The following is a 16,261-nucleotide window of genomic DNA, read 5'->3' as shown; positions in this document are numbered from 1 at the left end:
CCTTTTGTTTCTCGACTCGCCTCGCACAGAACCCTGTCCAGATGTTTGCGTCGCCCTCATCATCAAGTTTGCCGCTGCGGTCCGTTACCGCTCTGGGTCGCGGCCCCTCGAGTGTCCTTGCCACGATGAGGCAGCGCGGCTTCCTCCCGCATCTCACCAGCCGGCCAGTAGCAAAGCCCTCATGCAGAGCTGAATTGCAATCTTTGCGGTGCTGCTCTCTATTGATCGCGTCCCCATCTGTGCCCACTTTTGCAGCCATAAGGACAACCCTTGTGCGCGAAAGATCGCGACCTATCGGTCTCTCATCCTCTTCGTCGCGCATCTGCTTCCGAGCTGCTGCACCGTCTCGATCGTCTCGTTCTCATGACCATGATGCGATTGCGTGCTCTAAGCTGAACCCGCAACCCCCAACCGGGCGCCAAAGATGCCCGCCATCGTGCCCACCGGCAGACTGGCGAATGTGCCGGCCGTCTCCACCTGCACCGCCTTGACCTTGACTCCAGTCGCATCGACATCTGCATGCCCTGTTCCGGCTCCTCCCGTTACTTCTCCCTCGCCTCCAGCCTCACCAACGGTTGTATCTCCTCCTCCCTCTACCGACGCCGGGACGCACATGAGCTCGCGCCAAAGAAGGCGAACCGGCGGGAGTGTGTGCGCCGGCGTCTCGAGGAGGACGCTGCCGACGCTACCGTCGAGTGCCGTCGCGCCCGCCGCCGAAGACGTGAGGAGCTCGACTGCGCGGCTCTTCCCCTTGCCTTTCGCAGCGGCAGCGGTGGCCGCGAGGTCGTCGGCGCCGAAAATCTCGTCGAAGAGGCGCGTCGTGCCCTGCGACGCGGTCGGGAGGCGCGAAGGCGCGATGTTGCCACCCGTGGAGGCGGCAGCACCAACGAGCGAGACGGAGCCGGATGGGTCGGATACAGCGAGGGAGAGCGAGTCGAGCGATGTGGCCGGGGTCGAAGACGTCGCGGAAGGGAGGAGAAGCGCCTGGCGAGCGGCGAACGGCAGGGCGCGCGTCGATGGCAGCGAGGCGGACGAGGAGGAGGAAGGGTCCAGGACATAGAGGAGCGCGGAAGAGTCGGAGGTCGATGCGTCTTCTGTCGCGACGAGCGTGCTGGAGCCCGGAGCGTGCGAGACGGTCGCAAAGTCAACGGACGACGAGAAAGTCTCTGCAGAGCCCGGGAATGTCAGATGCGACCAGCGCAGAGAGCGACAAGGACAACGCACCTTCAAGCGTAAGGAGGTCCCAGCACAAGCTGCCAGAGCGGCCCGCAACGAGGAGCTTGGTCCCCTCTGCGTCGACGAACTCAACATGCTTAGGCCTGCCGATGCTCGTCGCCGGAAACGCGTGCATGAGCTCGCCCGTCTTGGCAAGACTCCAGAGCGTGACGGTGCGTAGGTGCGCGACGGCGAACATGCTGCCATCGTGCGACCACGCAGACGCGACGGGCGCCGAGTTGCGGTGCAGGAGCGAGGCGCGGCACCGCCACGAGGCGTCCGAAGCGGCGAAGGACCAGACCTTGATCCGGCCGTCGGTCGAGGTGGTCAGGAGGAGCGGGGAAGACGTGGACGGCGAGAAGGTGAGTGAAGTGATGGGCGTATCGTGCGGGCGGTCGATGCGGGTCGACAGGACGAAGCTGCAGACCGGAGCAATGTCAACTTGCATTGTTCGCAGCGAAAAACGCAGAAAGGCCGCACCTGGCACTGTCGGCCTTCTTGCGCCACACCTTGAGCTGCCGTACCGGCGCGAACCCATCACTCGACCACGAATCGACGGTCGCCATCCAGTACTCGCCCGACTTGTCGGGCCGGGAGAACGCGACGCGCTCGACACGCGTCGGCTCGACGGGTCGGTCGAGGTTCGCGCTCGTAACGCGGTTCGAAGGCGAGATCTCGAGCTCGAGGACCTGCGCGTCCTCGGAAGGCGAGTAGAATTGGAGCGAAGAAGGGTGTCCGGCAGGAAGGACGAGAGACGAGGTCGAGGGGTCGAGCGCAAGGGGGATCGGCGCGTCCGCGCGGGCGGGAGCGAATGCCGTACGCGAGGTGGTACCTGTGTATGGAACCACGAGTCAGATGGGATACGGGTTGAAGGTGCGGAGGAAACAAAGCGCACCGGCCTTGAGACCGGAGATCGTCTTGGCAATCCTGAGCCTCTGACTCCCAACAAAGACGACACTTCCGTCCGTCAGGCGCGCCGCGACCTGCTGCTCGGCGTTCTCCGCCGTGCCGTCAAGCACGGTGAGGGTGACGATGGGCGCGCCGAGGCGGGGCACGTACTCCTGATGGCCCGTGTGGAGCTGCCACAGGACGAGTACGGCTTCCTGACCGCCGGAAAGAAGGTAGGCGCCGTTTGGCGTGAAGGCGAGCGAGGAGACGGCGTGTGCGTGCCAGTGCAGAAGCGAAGTCGAAGGCGCGGGCGCGGCAGGCACAGCGAGGCTCGCGTCGCCGTCGGCGTCGACAGCCGGCGTGTCGAGAACGTTGTACCACAAACGGATCTGACCCTTGGAGTTGCCGGTCGCAAAATAGTTCTCGGTGGGGTGGAAGGCGACAGTCGTAAGCGACTCGTCCTCGGTCGGGATGCTCTGCGTGAAGCCGCGGTGGATCTCCTTGATCCTGCAGACGTTGATGGCATGCGGGTTGAGCGAGATAAGGACACTGCCGTCGGGCGAGACGGCGAGTGCGCGCACGACGCGCGGGGTCGCGAGGCGGAGGCGGCGTGCGGGCTGCACCGGCGTCTCCGGCTCGGCAGCGACGACGACGCCGTCGACGGTGACCTTTGCGGCGCGCAAGCTCACGACGTAGACGCCGGCAGGGACGTCCTCGCCCGCCGCCGCGTCCTGCTCCTTCCGCGCGCCCTTGCGCGCCTTGCCAACCTTGGCCTGGTCGTCCGGCGCAGCGGCCGAGGCGAGCGCAACAAAGAGCTGATCGGGGAGGTTGGCGTTGGCGGCAGCGTGCACGATGGGCGAGCCGAGGTCGAGGGTGCGGAGGAGGCGGCCCTCGAGGTAGTCCCAAAGGCGGACCTTGCCGTCGGTCGAGCCGACAACGAGCTGACGCGGGTTCGAGGGGGAGAGGAGGACGGCTGAGACGGTCGCACGGCGGAGCGACGCGGACGAGGTCGAGGGAGACGAGGCGAAGGGGCGGATCGAGAGGGTCGACATGAGCTGGGTCGTCGCGACCGAGTAGATCTTGACGGCTGAGCCCGAGGCGATGAACGCATAGCTGTTGTGTGCAAGTAGCGTGAGCAGTCTGTCCACTGGAAGCGGTGCTAGCGAGTTGAGAGCGGGTGCTCGAGGCTGAGCTCACCTGCCGTCGGGGGTGAAGACCACGGGGCAGGTGGCTGCGGCCGTGTCTGCGAGGGGCAGCCACGCGAGGGCGTGCTCGTGTGCGGCAGCGTCGCGGTCTGCGTCGACGTCGGCGGGGCCCTTTGCCTTGTCGGCGAGGGTCGAGCGGAGGACCTGGCGCTCGAGCTTGTTGAGGCGCTGGCGCGGTGGCCGTGCGGCGGGGGAAGCGAGTGCAGCTGTGCTCATGGCTGGCCCGCTCCTCTGGACTGGCTCTCGCTCTGAGCGACAAGTTCAGCGGCGCGAGGCGAGCGTGCGGCGGAGCGTCGAGCTCAGGCAGCGGCGGCGCCGAGACACGCGCATGCACGCAGCCGTCGATTCCCGCTGGCCCCGCTCGCATCCCGGCTGGACCTGGTCAAGGGAGCGCACAGCGATGCTGGCACCCTCGCCAGTCCGTCCACCGCCTGCGCCGTCCCTCCCCGACTTTGTGCGCTCTGCCGCCCGCTCAGCCCTCCCCCACAACACGGCCCGCTGCTCACCCGCTCGCACACGCAGAAACTCGCAGAGAAGCTCGGGCAGGGCGCATTCGGCAGCGTGTACAAGGTGCGCTCACCGCACAGCCAGGGAGCGTGACGAGACCAAGCTGACACCCCCACCTCGTGCCGCAACACTCAACAGGCCCTCAACTGCGCGTCCAGCCCGCTCTGCAGCTACTTGCGCCCCACTCGAGCTGACAATATGCCTCTACGCACCTGCAGGGACCACTGGCGAGACATGTGCTGTCAAGCAGGTGCGTGCACCTCCGTCCGTCTAACCACTGTCCCGTCCGAATCGCGCTGCAGCAGCTTGTCGGGAATCTTCGATGGAGGCGAGGGCTTTGCTGATAGTGCTTCTGTGCAGATCGACCTCTCGCACATCCCGGAGAGCGAGCTGCCGGACATCATGGTGCGTTCTGCGGCGTCTACCCCCTCGCCTGCCACTGCAGTAGCTGAAGCCGTCTCACGTTCAGTCCGAGATCGACCTCCTCAAGAACCTGCATCGTGCGTCATCGCAAGAAGCGTTAGCTGGTGTGATGGCTTACCCCCTGCGCGTCGTCCTTCGCCAGATCCGAACATCGTACAGTACCGAGGCTACGCCCGCACCTCGACCTCGCTGTACATCATCCTCGAATACTGCGAGAACGGCTCGCTGAGCGCCATCATCAAGAAGTTCGGCCGCATCCCCGAGTCGCTCGTCGGACTGTACACGCTTCAGGTCCTCCAAGGCTTGCAGTATCTCCACGATCAGGGTGTCATCCACCGCGACATCAAGGGCAGCAACATTCTCGCCACCAAAGAGGGCAACATCAAGCGTGCGTTGCGAACCCTGTCGTCGCCGCGCCCAAGCTGACCTTCGCAAATGCGCATGCAGTCGCCGACTTTGGCGTCGCCACCGTCGCCGGCGGGCCCGCCGACTCTGCCGTCGTCGGCTCGCCGTACTGGATGGCGCCCGAGGTGGTCGACCAGACGGGCGCGACCCTCTCGTCCGACATCTGGTCCCTCGGCGCGCTCGTCGTCGAGCTCCTGACGGGCAAGCCGCCGTACCACTTTCTCGACCCGATGCCCGCCCTCTTCCGCATCGTCAACGACGACTGCCCGCCGCTGCCCGAGGGCGCGAGCGCCGTCGTGCGCGACTTCCTCGGGCAGTGCTTCCAGAAGGACGCGAACCTGCGGGTCGGCGCCAAGAAGCTTCTGCGGCACCCGTGGATGATCGCGGCAAAGCGTCAGGCCGACCAGCAGCGCCGCGACTTTGAGGAGCGCCAGGCCGCCGCGGCGGGCGGGATTGTCGGCGGGAGGAAAGACCTTGGGCGAGGCGGCGCGAGCGCTGCGAGACCGACGACCGTGTACGAGGAGGAAGTGAGCAAAGTCCAGGAGTGGAACGAGGCGCTCAAGGGTGTGTTTCGCTTGCTGCGCTCCTGCTCTCGCTGACGTGATGGACCGCAGCCGCTCCGACGGCTACTCGACCCCGACGCCTCTCTTCGGAGACTGACGACAAGCAGCGACTTCCACTTCGCCACCTCTCGGCGCAGCTCGCTTCTAGCACGCCCGCCACCGAGCTCGCCTCTGCGCTGTCCAAGCCCGGCCCTCGTGCCGCCGCCGCGCTCTCGACTCCGTCTACCCCACGGGATGCCCTCCCTTTCTCGCTCATTCAGCCGAGCGCAGGCACGCCGGCGTCGCGCAGGGGCGACTCGGACGGCGACTCGGACAACTGGGACGGCGACTTCGAAGACGGGATCTCGATATCGAAGATCGCAGCACTCGAGAGCCCCGCCTCTTCGAGCAGCTTCTCGGAAGAACGGGCGGGGTCGCCCCGCTTGCAGGACGAGCTGAGCGCCGATGAGCACGAAGAAGACGAGGACGAGCGCGGGAACTCGATGACCGTCCGGCCGGCGCAGCGGAGGATGGCATCAAGCGGGAGCGATACGCTGCGCTCGACTAGCGGCGGAGGTCCAAAGAAGGGGCTGGAGCCGATCGTGGAGGACTATTCCGACCTGGTGGGAGACGATGAGGCGGACCCGTTTTCGAGCAGAGTATCGAGCTTCCGGGTACGCTCGTCCTTCTGCTCCGCCGGCACAGCTCGCTGACTCTCCTCGTTCCTGCAGGAGAAGTCAAAAGCGCGACCTCAGCTGCTGCGACCATCCGACCTCGCCGCTCTTTCCTTGAACCCGGAGACCTCGTCACCTCTTGCCAGTCCTTCCCTAGCCGGCCGCTCCTTCCACCACAGCCGCACGCCGAGTGAAAGCTCCGCGGCACACCTCATGTCGGCTGGGCCCGGCTCGGCCATCGAACAGTACACGGAGGCGGATGCGGACGACTATTCGGACGTCTTCGGCAAGACCATCGATGAGGGCAGCCGTGCGTGTCGCTGCAAGAGCTGTGTGCGGCGAAGCTTGAGCTGACGGCTTGCACCTGTCACAGAATCCCGTCTCGCGTCACTGCAGCTCAGCACGCGCTTGTCGAGCAAGTCATGGGTTTGTCTAGATGCCTTTCTCTCGCTTTCGCACACATACTCATGTTCTTCCGAATAATAGCTCGGAGATGAAGAGTCTGACGAGGAAGACCCGTTTGCTGCCGTCGAAGCTGAGGAGCTTGACCCGCTCACCTCGTCCGCATCCACCTTCGACCCCTGGACCGAGGGCGACATGGAGGCCGACTTGGCGGCGAACCTTGCGCGCGATCAGCTCGCACGACAATGCGCTCTGGTTGAAGAGCTCGTCGACCTTGTTTCAACTGCCGAGCATCCGGACGACTTCGAGATTCGCGAGGCAGCCCTGCAACTCGTGCGTGCCACATTAGCTCAGCCGGGCTAGAATCTGACCTATTCCACGGTAGATCGAGCTCTTGGAGAACTCGCTTGACGCTCGCACGCATTTCGTCAAGGCGCACGGAATGCTGGTCATGTTCGAAGCGCTGCGCATCGCCCGCTCGCGCGAGATCCTGTCCATCTTGCTCCGCATCGTCAACCTCGTGCGGCTCTTTCCCTGCGCCTGTCTGAAGCATATCTGACTGACCATTTCGGCAGATCGTCGGTTCCGACGCGAGTACGCTGGAGAAGGTCGCCGTGAGTAACGTTCGTCACTCTCGCGACCTATTGAAACCACTGACGCTGTCCGCCATAGCTCGTTGGCGGGTGTCCTGTCGTCATGGCGTTCTCCTCGAAGCGCTACTCTCGCGAGATTCGACTGGAAGCTGCCCTCTTCATCGGCGCAATGTGCCGCACGTCGCTCTTGACCGTACGACCTGCCTGACCTCTTGCGAGGACAAGCGACTGACTGCACGTATGCATTCGCAGCTTCAGATGCTCGTCTCCTGCCAAGGCCTGCGGACTCTTGTCGAGATGCTGGACGAAAACTGTAAGTCCCCGAAACCTTGGGATCGATCCTCGCTGACGCTGCCACATCATCCTAGACAATGACGGAAAGGATCTTGTCTGGATGGCCGTGGACGGCATTAACCGCGTCTTTGAGATGCACGTGAGTCCGCCCCTTGTCATGCCATTTCCGCCGTGTATAGCTGAGCGTATCCGCTCGTGCAGGGAACGACGCCGCGCAACGACTTTTGCCGCATCCTGACGCATGAAGGCGTCCTCGACCCGCTTTCGAGTGCGCTCCTCAGCCTGTGCGGCGACGAAGACGAACTCGCCCAAAGCGCGAAGGTCAAGATCGTGCACCTCTTTCTGCTCTTCGCGCAGTCAGACTACAAGGTGAAGGAGGGGATGGCGCGCCGAGCTATCATTGTCCGTGCGTTTGCTCTCCGCACAGCAACCTGGTCGGGCTTTGGACCAACATCCTTCTCACGCAGGTCTCGTCAAGGCTGCCGACCTGCTGGAGCCCGAGCTGCTCGCTACGCTGCTCAAGACCATCAAGAACCTCTCCATGCTTCCAGCCGCTCTCGAAGTCCTGCAGAATGCTGGTGCGATTGAGACGCTGGTCGCTATTCTGGGCCAGCGCTATCGCGGACGTCTTGGCGCAGTACGTCCGCTGTCCCTTTAAAACAGAAGTGCCCGTCTCATCATGTGAAACACACAGGAAATCCAGAATCACGCTGTCAACGCTCTTTTCAACCTTTGTCGCCTCAGCAAGAACCGTCAAGAAGAAGCAGCTTCGGCCGGCGCAATCCCGCTCCTTCAGCGCATCGTGCAGGACAGCTCGCCGCTCAAGCAGTTTGCGCTACCGATCTTGTGCGACTTCGCGCATGCGGGGAAGCTCTGCCGCAAGCTGTCAGTGCTGCAGCCTCTTTTTCGCGCCGTTGCGCACGCGTGCTCACATTCGTGCCCAGTCTGTGGCAGCACGACGGCGTCGCTCTGTACCTACACCTTCTCAAGGACACCTTCTGGGTCAATCCGGCTCTCGAAGCCATTCTCGCCTGGTGCGTGCTTCGTCGCCCCGCTCTTGACATTGCGTGAAACATGCTGACGAAGTCGTTAAATCAGGCTGCAAGACGAGACTCTGCGCGTCGAAGAATGCCTGCTCCAGCCAGCAGCAATCGACTCGCTCGTCAGCGTCTTCTGCAAGACGAAGAGTGCGGTCTTCGACAACCTCCTCGAACCCCTGCTCAAAGTGACCTATCCACCTAGCCTCGAGGCGGCTACAGCAGTTGACAAGCAGCACCCGCAGATCCTCCGTATGTCGATTACGCTTGCTGCCAAGCTCGCGGTCCAGACTGGTTTCATCAAGCGCATCGTCGAACGTCTCGATCGCGCGTCCAAGGCTGTGGTCCGCCTCAACCTCCTCCGCATCACCAAGACCGTCTTTGATGCACTGTCCGACCGTCGTGACCGCGACAAGGCCGTCAAGATCCTCGCCGCACCCGTTGGTCGCCTCGCCCAGGAGGACAAGGCAGTGTTGTCCCGGCAGCTTGCCAAGACGCTCGTTGCCGACTTTGCGGCAATCAAGGAGGAGAGCAAGCGTCTGCTTGCGCACAGGTCGATGCGCCGTGCTGCGTCCGAGGGCTCCTCTGCCTCGTTCGCGGCGGGCTTCGATACGGGCTCGCGCAGGTTCCGGCCGACCGCTTCTGCACCTCTTCACGCATCACCCTCTCCAACGACTCGCACGCCTGCGCGCCGCCCGCTTCTCAGTACCCAATTGGGCCATGCTGCACCGTCACCGCCACGGGCATCGACATCGACGCCTTCGTTCTCCAGTACATCGGCGCCACGCCCGCCATGATCACCCTCTCGTTCCGATACCCACGCATCACCGCAGCATGCCACGCAGCAACACACTCAGACACTCGTTCTCAGCCTCACCCTGTTGTTGATCGTAGTTCTTGCACACTCGCAACGGGTCCATCGTCCTCTCCGAAGCCATGCCCAGCAATCGTGGCTTGCCCTCTCGCTACGACTCGCCCTTCTCCGGCGTCGCTGCCCCGCTGCCGTCGTCCAGTCTCAGCTTCTCCTCTGCCCGCTGCACAAGGCCGAGCGCCTCGCGCTTCTCCTTCTCGAGCCGCTGCGCAAGCTCAAAAGCCTCGGCCTTGATCTTGAGATTGACCTCGCGCGTCTTGTCGCTCTCGTCCTGGTTGTCCTTGCGGCGCTTCATGCGCTGCGCGCCCCTCCCGGCGGCCCATCGCGCGTTGAGCGTCTCGGGAAGCTCGCCACGCTTGCGCTGCAAGAGCGGGATGAACGACGTCGTCTTGGCGGTACGGCCGGCACCGAGCGGTGTAAAGGACGTGCGCACGCCGGGAGCGGCGGAGCGGGATGGCGAGGCGGGGCGGAGACGTGAAGGAGGAGCGTCGGTACCGGCGGAAGAGGCGATCGGTTCGGGAGAGGGTGTCCGCGGCAAGGGTGGCGCGTGGAAGGCAAAGGACGCAAGGTGGTGCTTGAGCACGAGCGTTTTCAGGCGGTACTCGGTGTACGTCTCGTTCATCTCGAGGAAGAGCTTGCGGAAGTTCTCGTGCAGGTCGACAGGCTGGCGCTCGCGCCCGTTGTGGTCGAGGAACGTCGTTAGCGACTCGTTCACGTCGCCCTTGCGCGGTGCGTTGTCGGTGCGCCAATCAAATTCGGTCGAGTTGAAGCCGCACTGCCAGAGGATGAGCGGCAGGTCCTCGGCCATCTGGTAGCCGGGCTTGCGGTCCATGACCTCGCGCTCCGGCTCGTCCGAGCCAGGAGTGTGCATCTCGACGGTCTGCGCCGTCCGGTCGGAAGTCCAGAGAAGCTTGTCGACGATCGAAGGCGGTTCGAGGCGCGCGCCGACGAGAAAGAGGATGGCGACGATGTGCCGGACCTGGTTGTAGAGCTACAGAGACGGAGGCACCGAGTCAGCAGGGCCCACAAAAAGAGAAAGACGGCTCGATACGCACGAAAGCACCGCCTCGCAGATTCAGGACAAACATGTCGTCGCCCTCGCCCTCGACTGGGTCGATGGTTGCACTGTTGACGGTCCGGACGTGCACCGAAAGCTGCTTCGGCGGGTCGACCTTGCAGAAGTTGCGAAAGTCGTGCTCGCCGACGAGACGTGCCACGGCGTTGCGCATCAGGTCGACGTCGAGCGAGAGGCCGGCCCAGTCGACGTTCTGCAGGCGCTCCTGCCATGCGGCGGCGTGTTCGGGAAGCGCTCCCGCAGCGATGTAGGCGGCTCCAAAATCGAACTTGGAAGCGAGGAAAGGCGAGACGGGCGACGACGAGAAGAAGTACTTGTAGTGCCGCCAGATGCACGAGAAGCGGGACGAGAAGTTGGCCGAGACGGGGGACCAGGCGTGAATGCGAATGGAGGGCGGGAGGTGGCGGTTAATCAGAGTGATGTACGGCAGCTCTACGTCGGAGGCGGGCTTGCGCTTGCCAGAGTCGAAGCTGAGGTCGGACGACGAGGACGAAACAGAGGAAGAGCGGGAGTGCGTGGGCGAGCGGGACCGGGCATGTCTTCGCCCTTCGACCGAGTCGGGATCGAGCTCGCGGCCGTTTAGCTTCATCGGGTCCTCGAGGTCGGAGCGGACCCAGAGGTTGATGACCTGCGCGGAAGAGCTGACGCCCGCGTCTGTCCGGCCGCACCGCTCGAACCCGCAGCCGAAGCCTTCCGTCTCGGTGATCGGCTCGATGAGGCGCGCCTTCTCCAGGGCGTCGAGGATGCAGCCCTCAACAGTCGGGAAGGGCGTGTAGACGCCTTTGGGCTGGTAGGCGAGGCCGGAGTGCGCCCATCCCTCGTACCTGCAGTGCGACAGCGCGCCTCAGCGCGCTACAAGCGAAGTGACGTCGTTGGGATGCACGCACGAGAATAGGAGGGCGATGTGCCGCTTCGGCGCATTGGCGAGAGAGGGAGGGAGGGGACCGGTGACTGCCTGCGCCTTGCGGGCTCGCTTGCCTGTCAGCGCCGGCGAGCCAGCGCGCGACTCGTCTGGCGTGCTCGCTGCCGGGCTTGCGGGCGGCAGGGGCGAGGTGTCTGCACCGTCGAGAAGGGCGAGTCGGCGCTGGAGGTTGTTGATCTGCGCGACGAGCTTTGCGCGCTCCGGGTTGTGCGGGGGGACCATGTGCGCACGCGGTAGCCAGCTCCTGAGCCAGCTGCGGAGCATGCAGCGGGTCGACGAGTGGAGCGGATGTTGCTCGGCTGCGGCTCACAGCAATATTCGCTTTCGGGCTGCTCTACGGGTCAGGGCTAGTTCTTGTCAAATGCACGTCGATTGCTGATCGCTAAGCCCAAGTCCACGAGCACGAAGCACAGCGCCTTGCTCGCGCTGCTTTCACCGCTCGCTCTCCTCTTTGCCGGATTGGATCCAGACTAGTACCGCACAGTGCTACGCCTCATTCAGGTCCTCGAGGAGCATCTCCATCTCAGAATCCATCTCTTCAGCTGTGCCGGCGCGCGTGCGCCCGAAGTCAAGGAGCCGAAGACTGTGGTCGGCAAGTCGGGCAAGGTTGGTGGGCTTGACGTCGCCGTGCACGAGGCCGAGCTGATGCAGGCTACGGATCAGCCCAAGGACCTCGGACCTGCGCAGAGAGGGGCGTGAGCAGGCCTGATGCTGACAAAGAGGCTCTTCTTGTCGATCGTTTGGGACGTACGATCTGCAGTCTCGCCAGTGCAAGACCGGTTCCGCAAGCTGCACAGCAAAGCCCACATAGCCGTCGGGCGAGGTGAAAGCGCCGAGGAACGGCAAGGAAAGCCTGCGGCCCTCGACGGTGGCGGAGAGCTTGGCGTAAATGTCAATCTCGTTCTTGATCTCGTCGTGCAAGTAGTCGCCCGAGGAATCAACGAGCTTGAAGACAAGCCCGAAGCTTGTTGACGCGGCAATGATGACGCCGTGCCGAGAAGACAGGACCCTGTCGAGGATAAGGGACGGCGGCAAGGTGCACAGGCTCGACTGGACGCAGAGGTCTGGGTCAGCGGCTTGACGAGGGTTGGCCTGGCAGAAGCGCACCTTCTCAGAGGGTTTCAACTCGATGAACTTGCTCTGGATGAGACCATACCGCACGCAGACACGCAATGCGCCCTGTGGAAGGTGACCGTAGCGGATTGTCAGCGAGTCAAGGGAATGTTGCACATCCGCGATGGAACGAAGTACCTTGCCCGAGGTGCTAGGCCTTCCGACCTTGCTCGATACCTCGAACGACGTGTCGGGGCTTGAGGTGGCGTATTGCGCCTCACCATCGTTGTCGGCGTTGCTCGAGGCGCTGTGCTCCGACGAGGCGACCGAGCTGCCGTCTGCATCACTCCCCATGGCAGCCGTCGTCGCACCCTCCTGCACTCCGCTCCCACTTTCGCCAATCGCCGCAAACCCGCCGCTTCCGCCTCCGAGGGGGGGACCCGGCCCAACGCCCGCCGACCTGCTCCTTTCCGCCGCGCCAGCGGCACCGCGCATCTCGCCCTCAGGTTCCTGCGTCTCGATGAGCGCTTGTACCTCCGGCCGCGGGCCGCCGAGCTCCAGCCCGAGCACGTCGCCCGCGAGCGTGGCGAGCGAGGCTGCGACGAGCAGTGCCCGCAGCGAGACATCGCCGGGCTGATCGAGGTAGCGGTCGGTGACGTTCTGGTACAGCGGCGAGACGCTCAAGTCGAGCTGGCCTTCGCTTGCAGTGCCTCGCACGTGGAAGTACGAATCCTCGCCCATCACGACGACCGAGACGTGCTTGCTGTCGTAGCCCGCCGCCTCAACGCGGACCTTGTTAGTTGAGACGATGGCTGAGATCTGGTACAGAGTCAACGGTAGGCATTTAGCAGCTGGACCCGAGAAACAGATGAAGCGACCAATACGTACCTGCAGTGCCATGAGCTCCTCCTGTGTACCTCCACCCCACGACCCGTCCGGCTTCTGCACCTGGACTGTTGACTTCTTGTTGTTGTCGCTTGTCGTGACGCGCGTGCGCGGGAAGGAAACGAGCGAGGCGAGGTACGCGTGAATCTGAACCATGTACGCCCAGTTCGCCGGCTTGATCTCACCGCGCGCTCCGAGGAACTGTAAGCTGACGGGAGCCACAGCCAGATCTGACGCGGCCGTATAAAGGAATCGCTCGTCGCCTTGACCGACCGACGCGCCCGCATCGTCGTCGTGAGTGGCGTACCACTCGATGTCGAGCGGCGTTGTGAGCGTGTTGAGCACCCTCACAACGCTCTTGCCGAGGACGCTGAAAAGCTTCTGATCCAGGCCGTGGTTCTCGAGCGAGTACTCGAGCTCCCATGGGTCGAGCATCGGTCGGTGCGGCGACAGGCTGTCGCCACGGAGAAGCGTGTTGCCCGCGCGCAGGCGTGTCATGTAGTTGTCGAGGGACGCTACGAGGGCTCGCACATAGTTGTCGTCGAGCTTGGCGGAGCGTAGAATCGGGTAGTGCGTGCCGTCGACGTCCGTAGGCTTGGGCGTGCGCGGATGCGGAGTAGGCGTGCGCGGTTGCGCGCCCCGGCGCGCCTGACTCGGCGTCAGCCTCTTCTTGGCGGTGAAGGATGGTACAGGGTGCGCAAGGGTCGCGCGCGCCTGATCGATGGCCTGGGCAGGCGGAATGAGCTGCTCGACGACTGGTCCGAAGTGGGGAGACGTAGCCGCCGCCGTCTGCGAAGCGGAGGACCCGACGGTTACTGCGGCCTCCATGTGCGCTCGACGAGCATACAGCAGACTCTCTCTGTGCAGAGGCGTGAGAATGACGACACCAGGCGATGCGAGCGCGGCGCGGATGAGGAGCACCTGCGGCGCGGCGTTGCGCTTTCCTGCCCGCCACTGCTCGCCGCTCGCTCGTACTGCCTGCGCTCTCCGCTCGTGTAGACGGACAGCAGCACCAGCTACACTCAGATACCCACCATGGCTCCCTCGCTGTGGCGCCGCCCCGGCACCAAGACCTTCCAGCTCGTGCACCGCTCGCAGCGCGACCCGCTCATCAACGACCCGACCGCCAGCGACCGCGTGCTCAAGGCCGTAGACAAGCGACAGAAGGTGCGCACGCGCCCCCGTCCCGTCCACCTCGCGATGCTCGGCCCGGCTGACGACCCTGAGCTTGCTTGCACCGCCTCTCTCCCCGTCTCGCACCCTCCCGGTCACCACTCCGTCTCGCTCCCGTAGCGCAAGGGCGATGGCGCGACCTCGTACGCTGCGTCGGAATTCACCGGCTTCGACGCAGACGAAGCCGAGGATGCCGCCGCGGCCGCGGGCGATGCCGCCGCGTACGGCATCTTCTACGAAGACGCCGACTCTTACGACTACATGCAGCACCTGCGCCAGGTCGGCACCGCCGGCGAGTCGTACCTCGTCGAGGCGCCCGTGCAGAACAAGCAGCAGAAGGGCGCCGCGAACAAGCGCAACGGCGGGTTCGAGCTGAGCGAGGCTGCGCTCGACCGCCAGAACGCGCGCCACGACGGCGCGTTCGAGATGCCCGAAGACGCCCTGCCGTCGCACCCGCTCGACGAGGTCTCGTACGACTCGATCATGGCGAGCAAGGCCCCCGAGCGCGGCCTGCAGCCCGACCTCGACCCGTCCATTCGCGAGGTCCTCGAGGCGCTCGACGACGACGCCTACGCGGCCGACGACGGCACGAACACGGACGAAGAGGACGAGTTCTGGGGCGGCGTCATTAGCGGCGGGCAGGTGGGCGATGCGAGCGAGCAGTTTTGGGAGGACGACGAGGACGCAGAGGAGGATGCGACAGCTGGCGTTGCCAAGGGTGTGCGCGAATTGGCGCTCGAGGGTCAGGGCGAGGACGAGCCGGAGGGCAGCTGGGCGGCCTTCAAGGCATTCAAGGCGGCCGGCGGTGCTGCCGCCGCGGGCGCTTCGGACGACGAGGACGATTTCGCGTCCGAGGGCGGCGACACGATCGCCGACCTCCGCGCAACGCTTGCGAATCGCCCGGCACGTCGCGCTGCGACCGCCGCTGGGTCTGCCTTCTCCATGTCGAGCTCGGCTATGGTTCGCAACAAGGAGCTGCAGACCCTCGACGAGCGGTTCGACCAGGCATGTCCAGTCTCGCTATCGTCTGAGGCTCCCGCTGACACGGACGCTCCCAACAGGTCGAGAAGCTTTACGATGAGTCCGACGACGACTCGTGGGGCGGCTCCGACTACGACTCGGACGAAGCCGCCTCGCGCGTCCCGCAGGGCGCCGCGCGGGCTGACCTTGAGAAGATCATGGACGACTTCCTGTCCAAGTACGAGGTGATCGGCGGCAAGTACCGCGAGGCGCTGCAGCCGCTGCAGGGCGGGACGGGCGCGACGGACGCGTCGCTCGCGGCCAACGCGTCGCGACTGGACCGACTGCGCGCCGAGATGGCTGCGCTCGACCTTGGCGAGGCGGAGGAGGGTGAGGACCCGGAGATGGCTGCGCGGCGCAGGGAGAAGGAGCGCATCCTCGCCATCGTCGAGAGGCAGTGGAAGGAGGAGAACAGTCGCAGCAAGAAGGAGCGCGCGCCCAAGATCACGATCCTCGAGGACGAGCGCAGGGATCGGTGGGACTGCGAGACGGTGCTGAGTGCGCTCATTCCTCTCACTCTTTGCAGAGCCTGCCGCTTACCGGATCTTCTACCGCGCAGGTACCTACTCGAACCTGTCGAACCACCCTCGGATGCTCCGCCTGCGCGATGTCCGCGGCCCCAAGCCTGCGCAGATCAAGCTCGACCCCAAGACGGGCTTCCCCATGGTCGACGGGCAGGCGGTGCTTGACGCGCGGCCAAACCGGCGCAAGGGTAAGGAGCAGGAGGACACGATCATGGAGGAGGAGGACGAGGAAGACGACGAGGAGAATGAGGAGGATTACGGTGCGTTTCCTTCACCCAGTTTGCCGCGAGCTGTTGTACTGATCAGGACGTGCGCTCGCAGCTCTCCGTGAGACGGTCAAGCGCCCTCGCGACGAGACGGCCGAGGACAAGAAGGCGCGCAAGGCGGCAGTCAAGGCCGAGCGGGCCGCGCGCCGGCAGGAGAAGAAGACGACCAAGGATGCTTTCAGTACCGAGGTCAAGCGGCAGAAGCGCATCTCGGGTCGGAGGGTTGCTGACGGTGCGGCGGCGGACATCCGCTCCGGGCAGGACGGCGTTAGGCGGCTGGCTTGAGA

General features: G+C 64.6%; 5 protein-coding genes across 5 annotated transcripts; 2 read left to right on the top strand and 3 right to left on the bottom strand.

Annotated features, from left to right (window-relative positions):
• Positions 1-387: 387 nt before the first annotated feature.
• Positions 388-3,524, bottom strand: NAN1 (Nan1p; the record flags this gene model as incomplete). The annotated part of the gene is made up of 5 exons (XM_076645629.1): positions 388-1,166; positions 1,225-1,634; positions 1,696-2,047; positions 2,111-3,216; positions 3,301-3,524. The coding sequence occupies 5 exons, from the start codon at positions 3,522-3,524 to the stop codon at positions 388-390; spliced, it is 2,871 nt and encodes a 956-aa protein (XP_076509156.1).
• Positions 3,525-3,708: 184 nt separating this feature from the next.
• On the top strand, positions 3,709-8,982 carry JCM10292_002207 (uncharacterized protein; the record flags this gene model as incomplete). Its single annotated transcript, XM_076645628.1, has 22 exons — positions 3,709-3,762; positions 3,831-3,878; positions 3,954-3,967; positions 4,034-4,079; positions 4,176-4,220; positions 4,285-4,315; positions 4,381-4,626; positions 4,686-5,207; positions 5,258-5,859; positions 5,917-6,169; positions 6,233-6,285; positions 6,346-6,594; positions 6,647-6,781; positions 6,837-6,875; positions 6,934-7,047; positions 7,107-7,167; positions 7,223-7,287; positions 7,350-7,554; positions 7,616-7,785; positions 7,843-8,033; positions 8,093-8,182; positions 8,247-8,982. 22 exons carry the CDS (start codon positions 3,709-3,711, stop codon positions 8,980-8,982), a joined length of 3,969 nt encoding a protein of 1,322 aa, XP_076509155.1.
• A 168-nt stretch (positions 8,983-9,150) lies between these two features.
• Positions 9,151-11,275, bottom strand: DEG1 (pseudouridine synthase DEG1; the record flags this gene model as incomplete). Its single annotated transcript, XM_076645627.1, has 3 exons — positions 9,151-10,047; positions 10,112-10,955; positions 11,019-11,275. The coding sequence occupies 3 exons, from the start codon at positions 11,273-11,275 to the stop codon at positions 9,151-9,153; spliced, it is 1,998 nt and encodes a 665-aa protein (XP_076509154.1).
• Positions 11,276-11,539: 264 nt separating this feature from the next.
• On the bottom strand, positions 11,540-13,819 carry JCM10292_002205 (uncharacterized protein; the record flags this gene model as incomplete). The annotated part of the gene is made up of 5 exons (XM_076645626.1): positions 11,540-11,732; positions 11,805-12,103; positions 12,161-12,232; positions 12,305-12,925; positions 12,995-13,819. 5 exons carry the CDS (start codon positions 13,817-13,819, stop codon positions 11,540-11,542), a joined length of 2,010 nt encoding a protein of 669 aa, XP_076509153.1.
• Positions 13,820-14,026: 207 nt separating this feature from the next.
• On the top strand, positions 14,027-16,259 carry LTV1 (ribosome biogenesis protein LTV1; the record flags this gene model as incomplete). The annotated part of the gene is made up of 5 exons (XM_076645625.1): positions 14,027-14,158; positions 14,285-15,169; positions 15,226-15,682; positions 15,744-15,968; positions 16,030-16,259. The coding sequence occupies 5 exons, from the start codon at positions 14,027-14,029 to the stop codon at positions 16,257-16,259; spliced, it is 1,929 nt and encodes a 642-aa protein (XP_076509152.1).
• Positions 16,260-16,261: the final 2 nt, after the last annotated feature.

Source organism: Rhodotorula paludigena, assembly GCF_050403205.1.
Source record: "Rhodotorula paludigena JCM10292 DNA, Rt_paludigena_JCM10292v1_ctg1, whole genome shotgun sequence".
NCBI lineage: Eukaryota > Fungi > Basidiomycota > Microbotryomycetes > Sporidiobolales > Sporidiobolaceae > Rhodotorula > Rhodotorula paludigena.
Note: the sequence above shows the minus strand (reverse complement) of the source record. Positions and strands in the feature narration are given on the sequence as shown.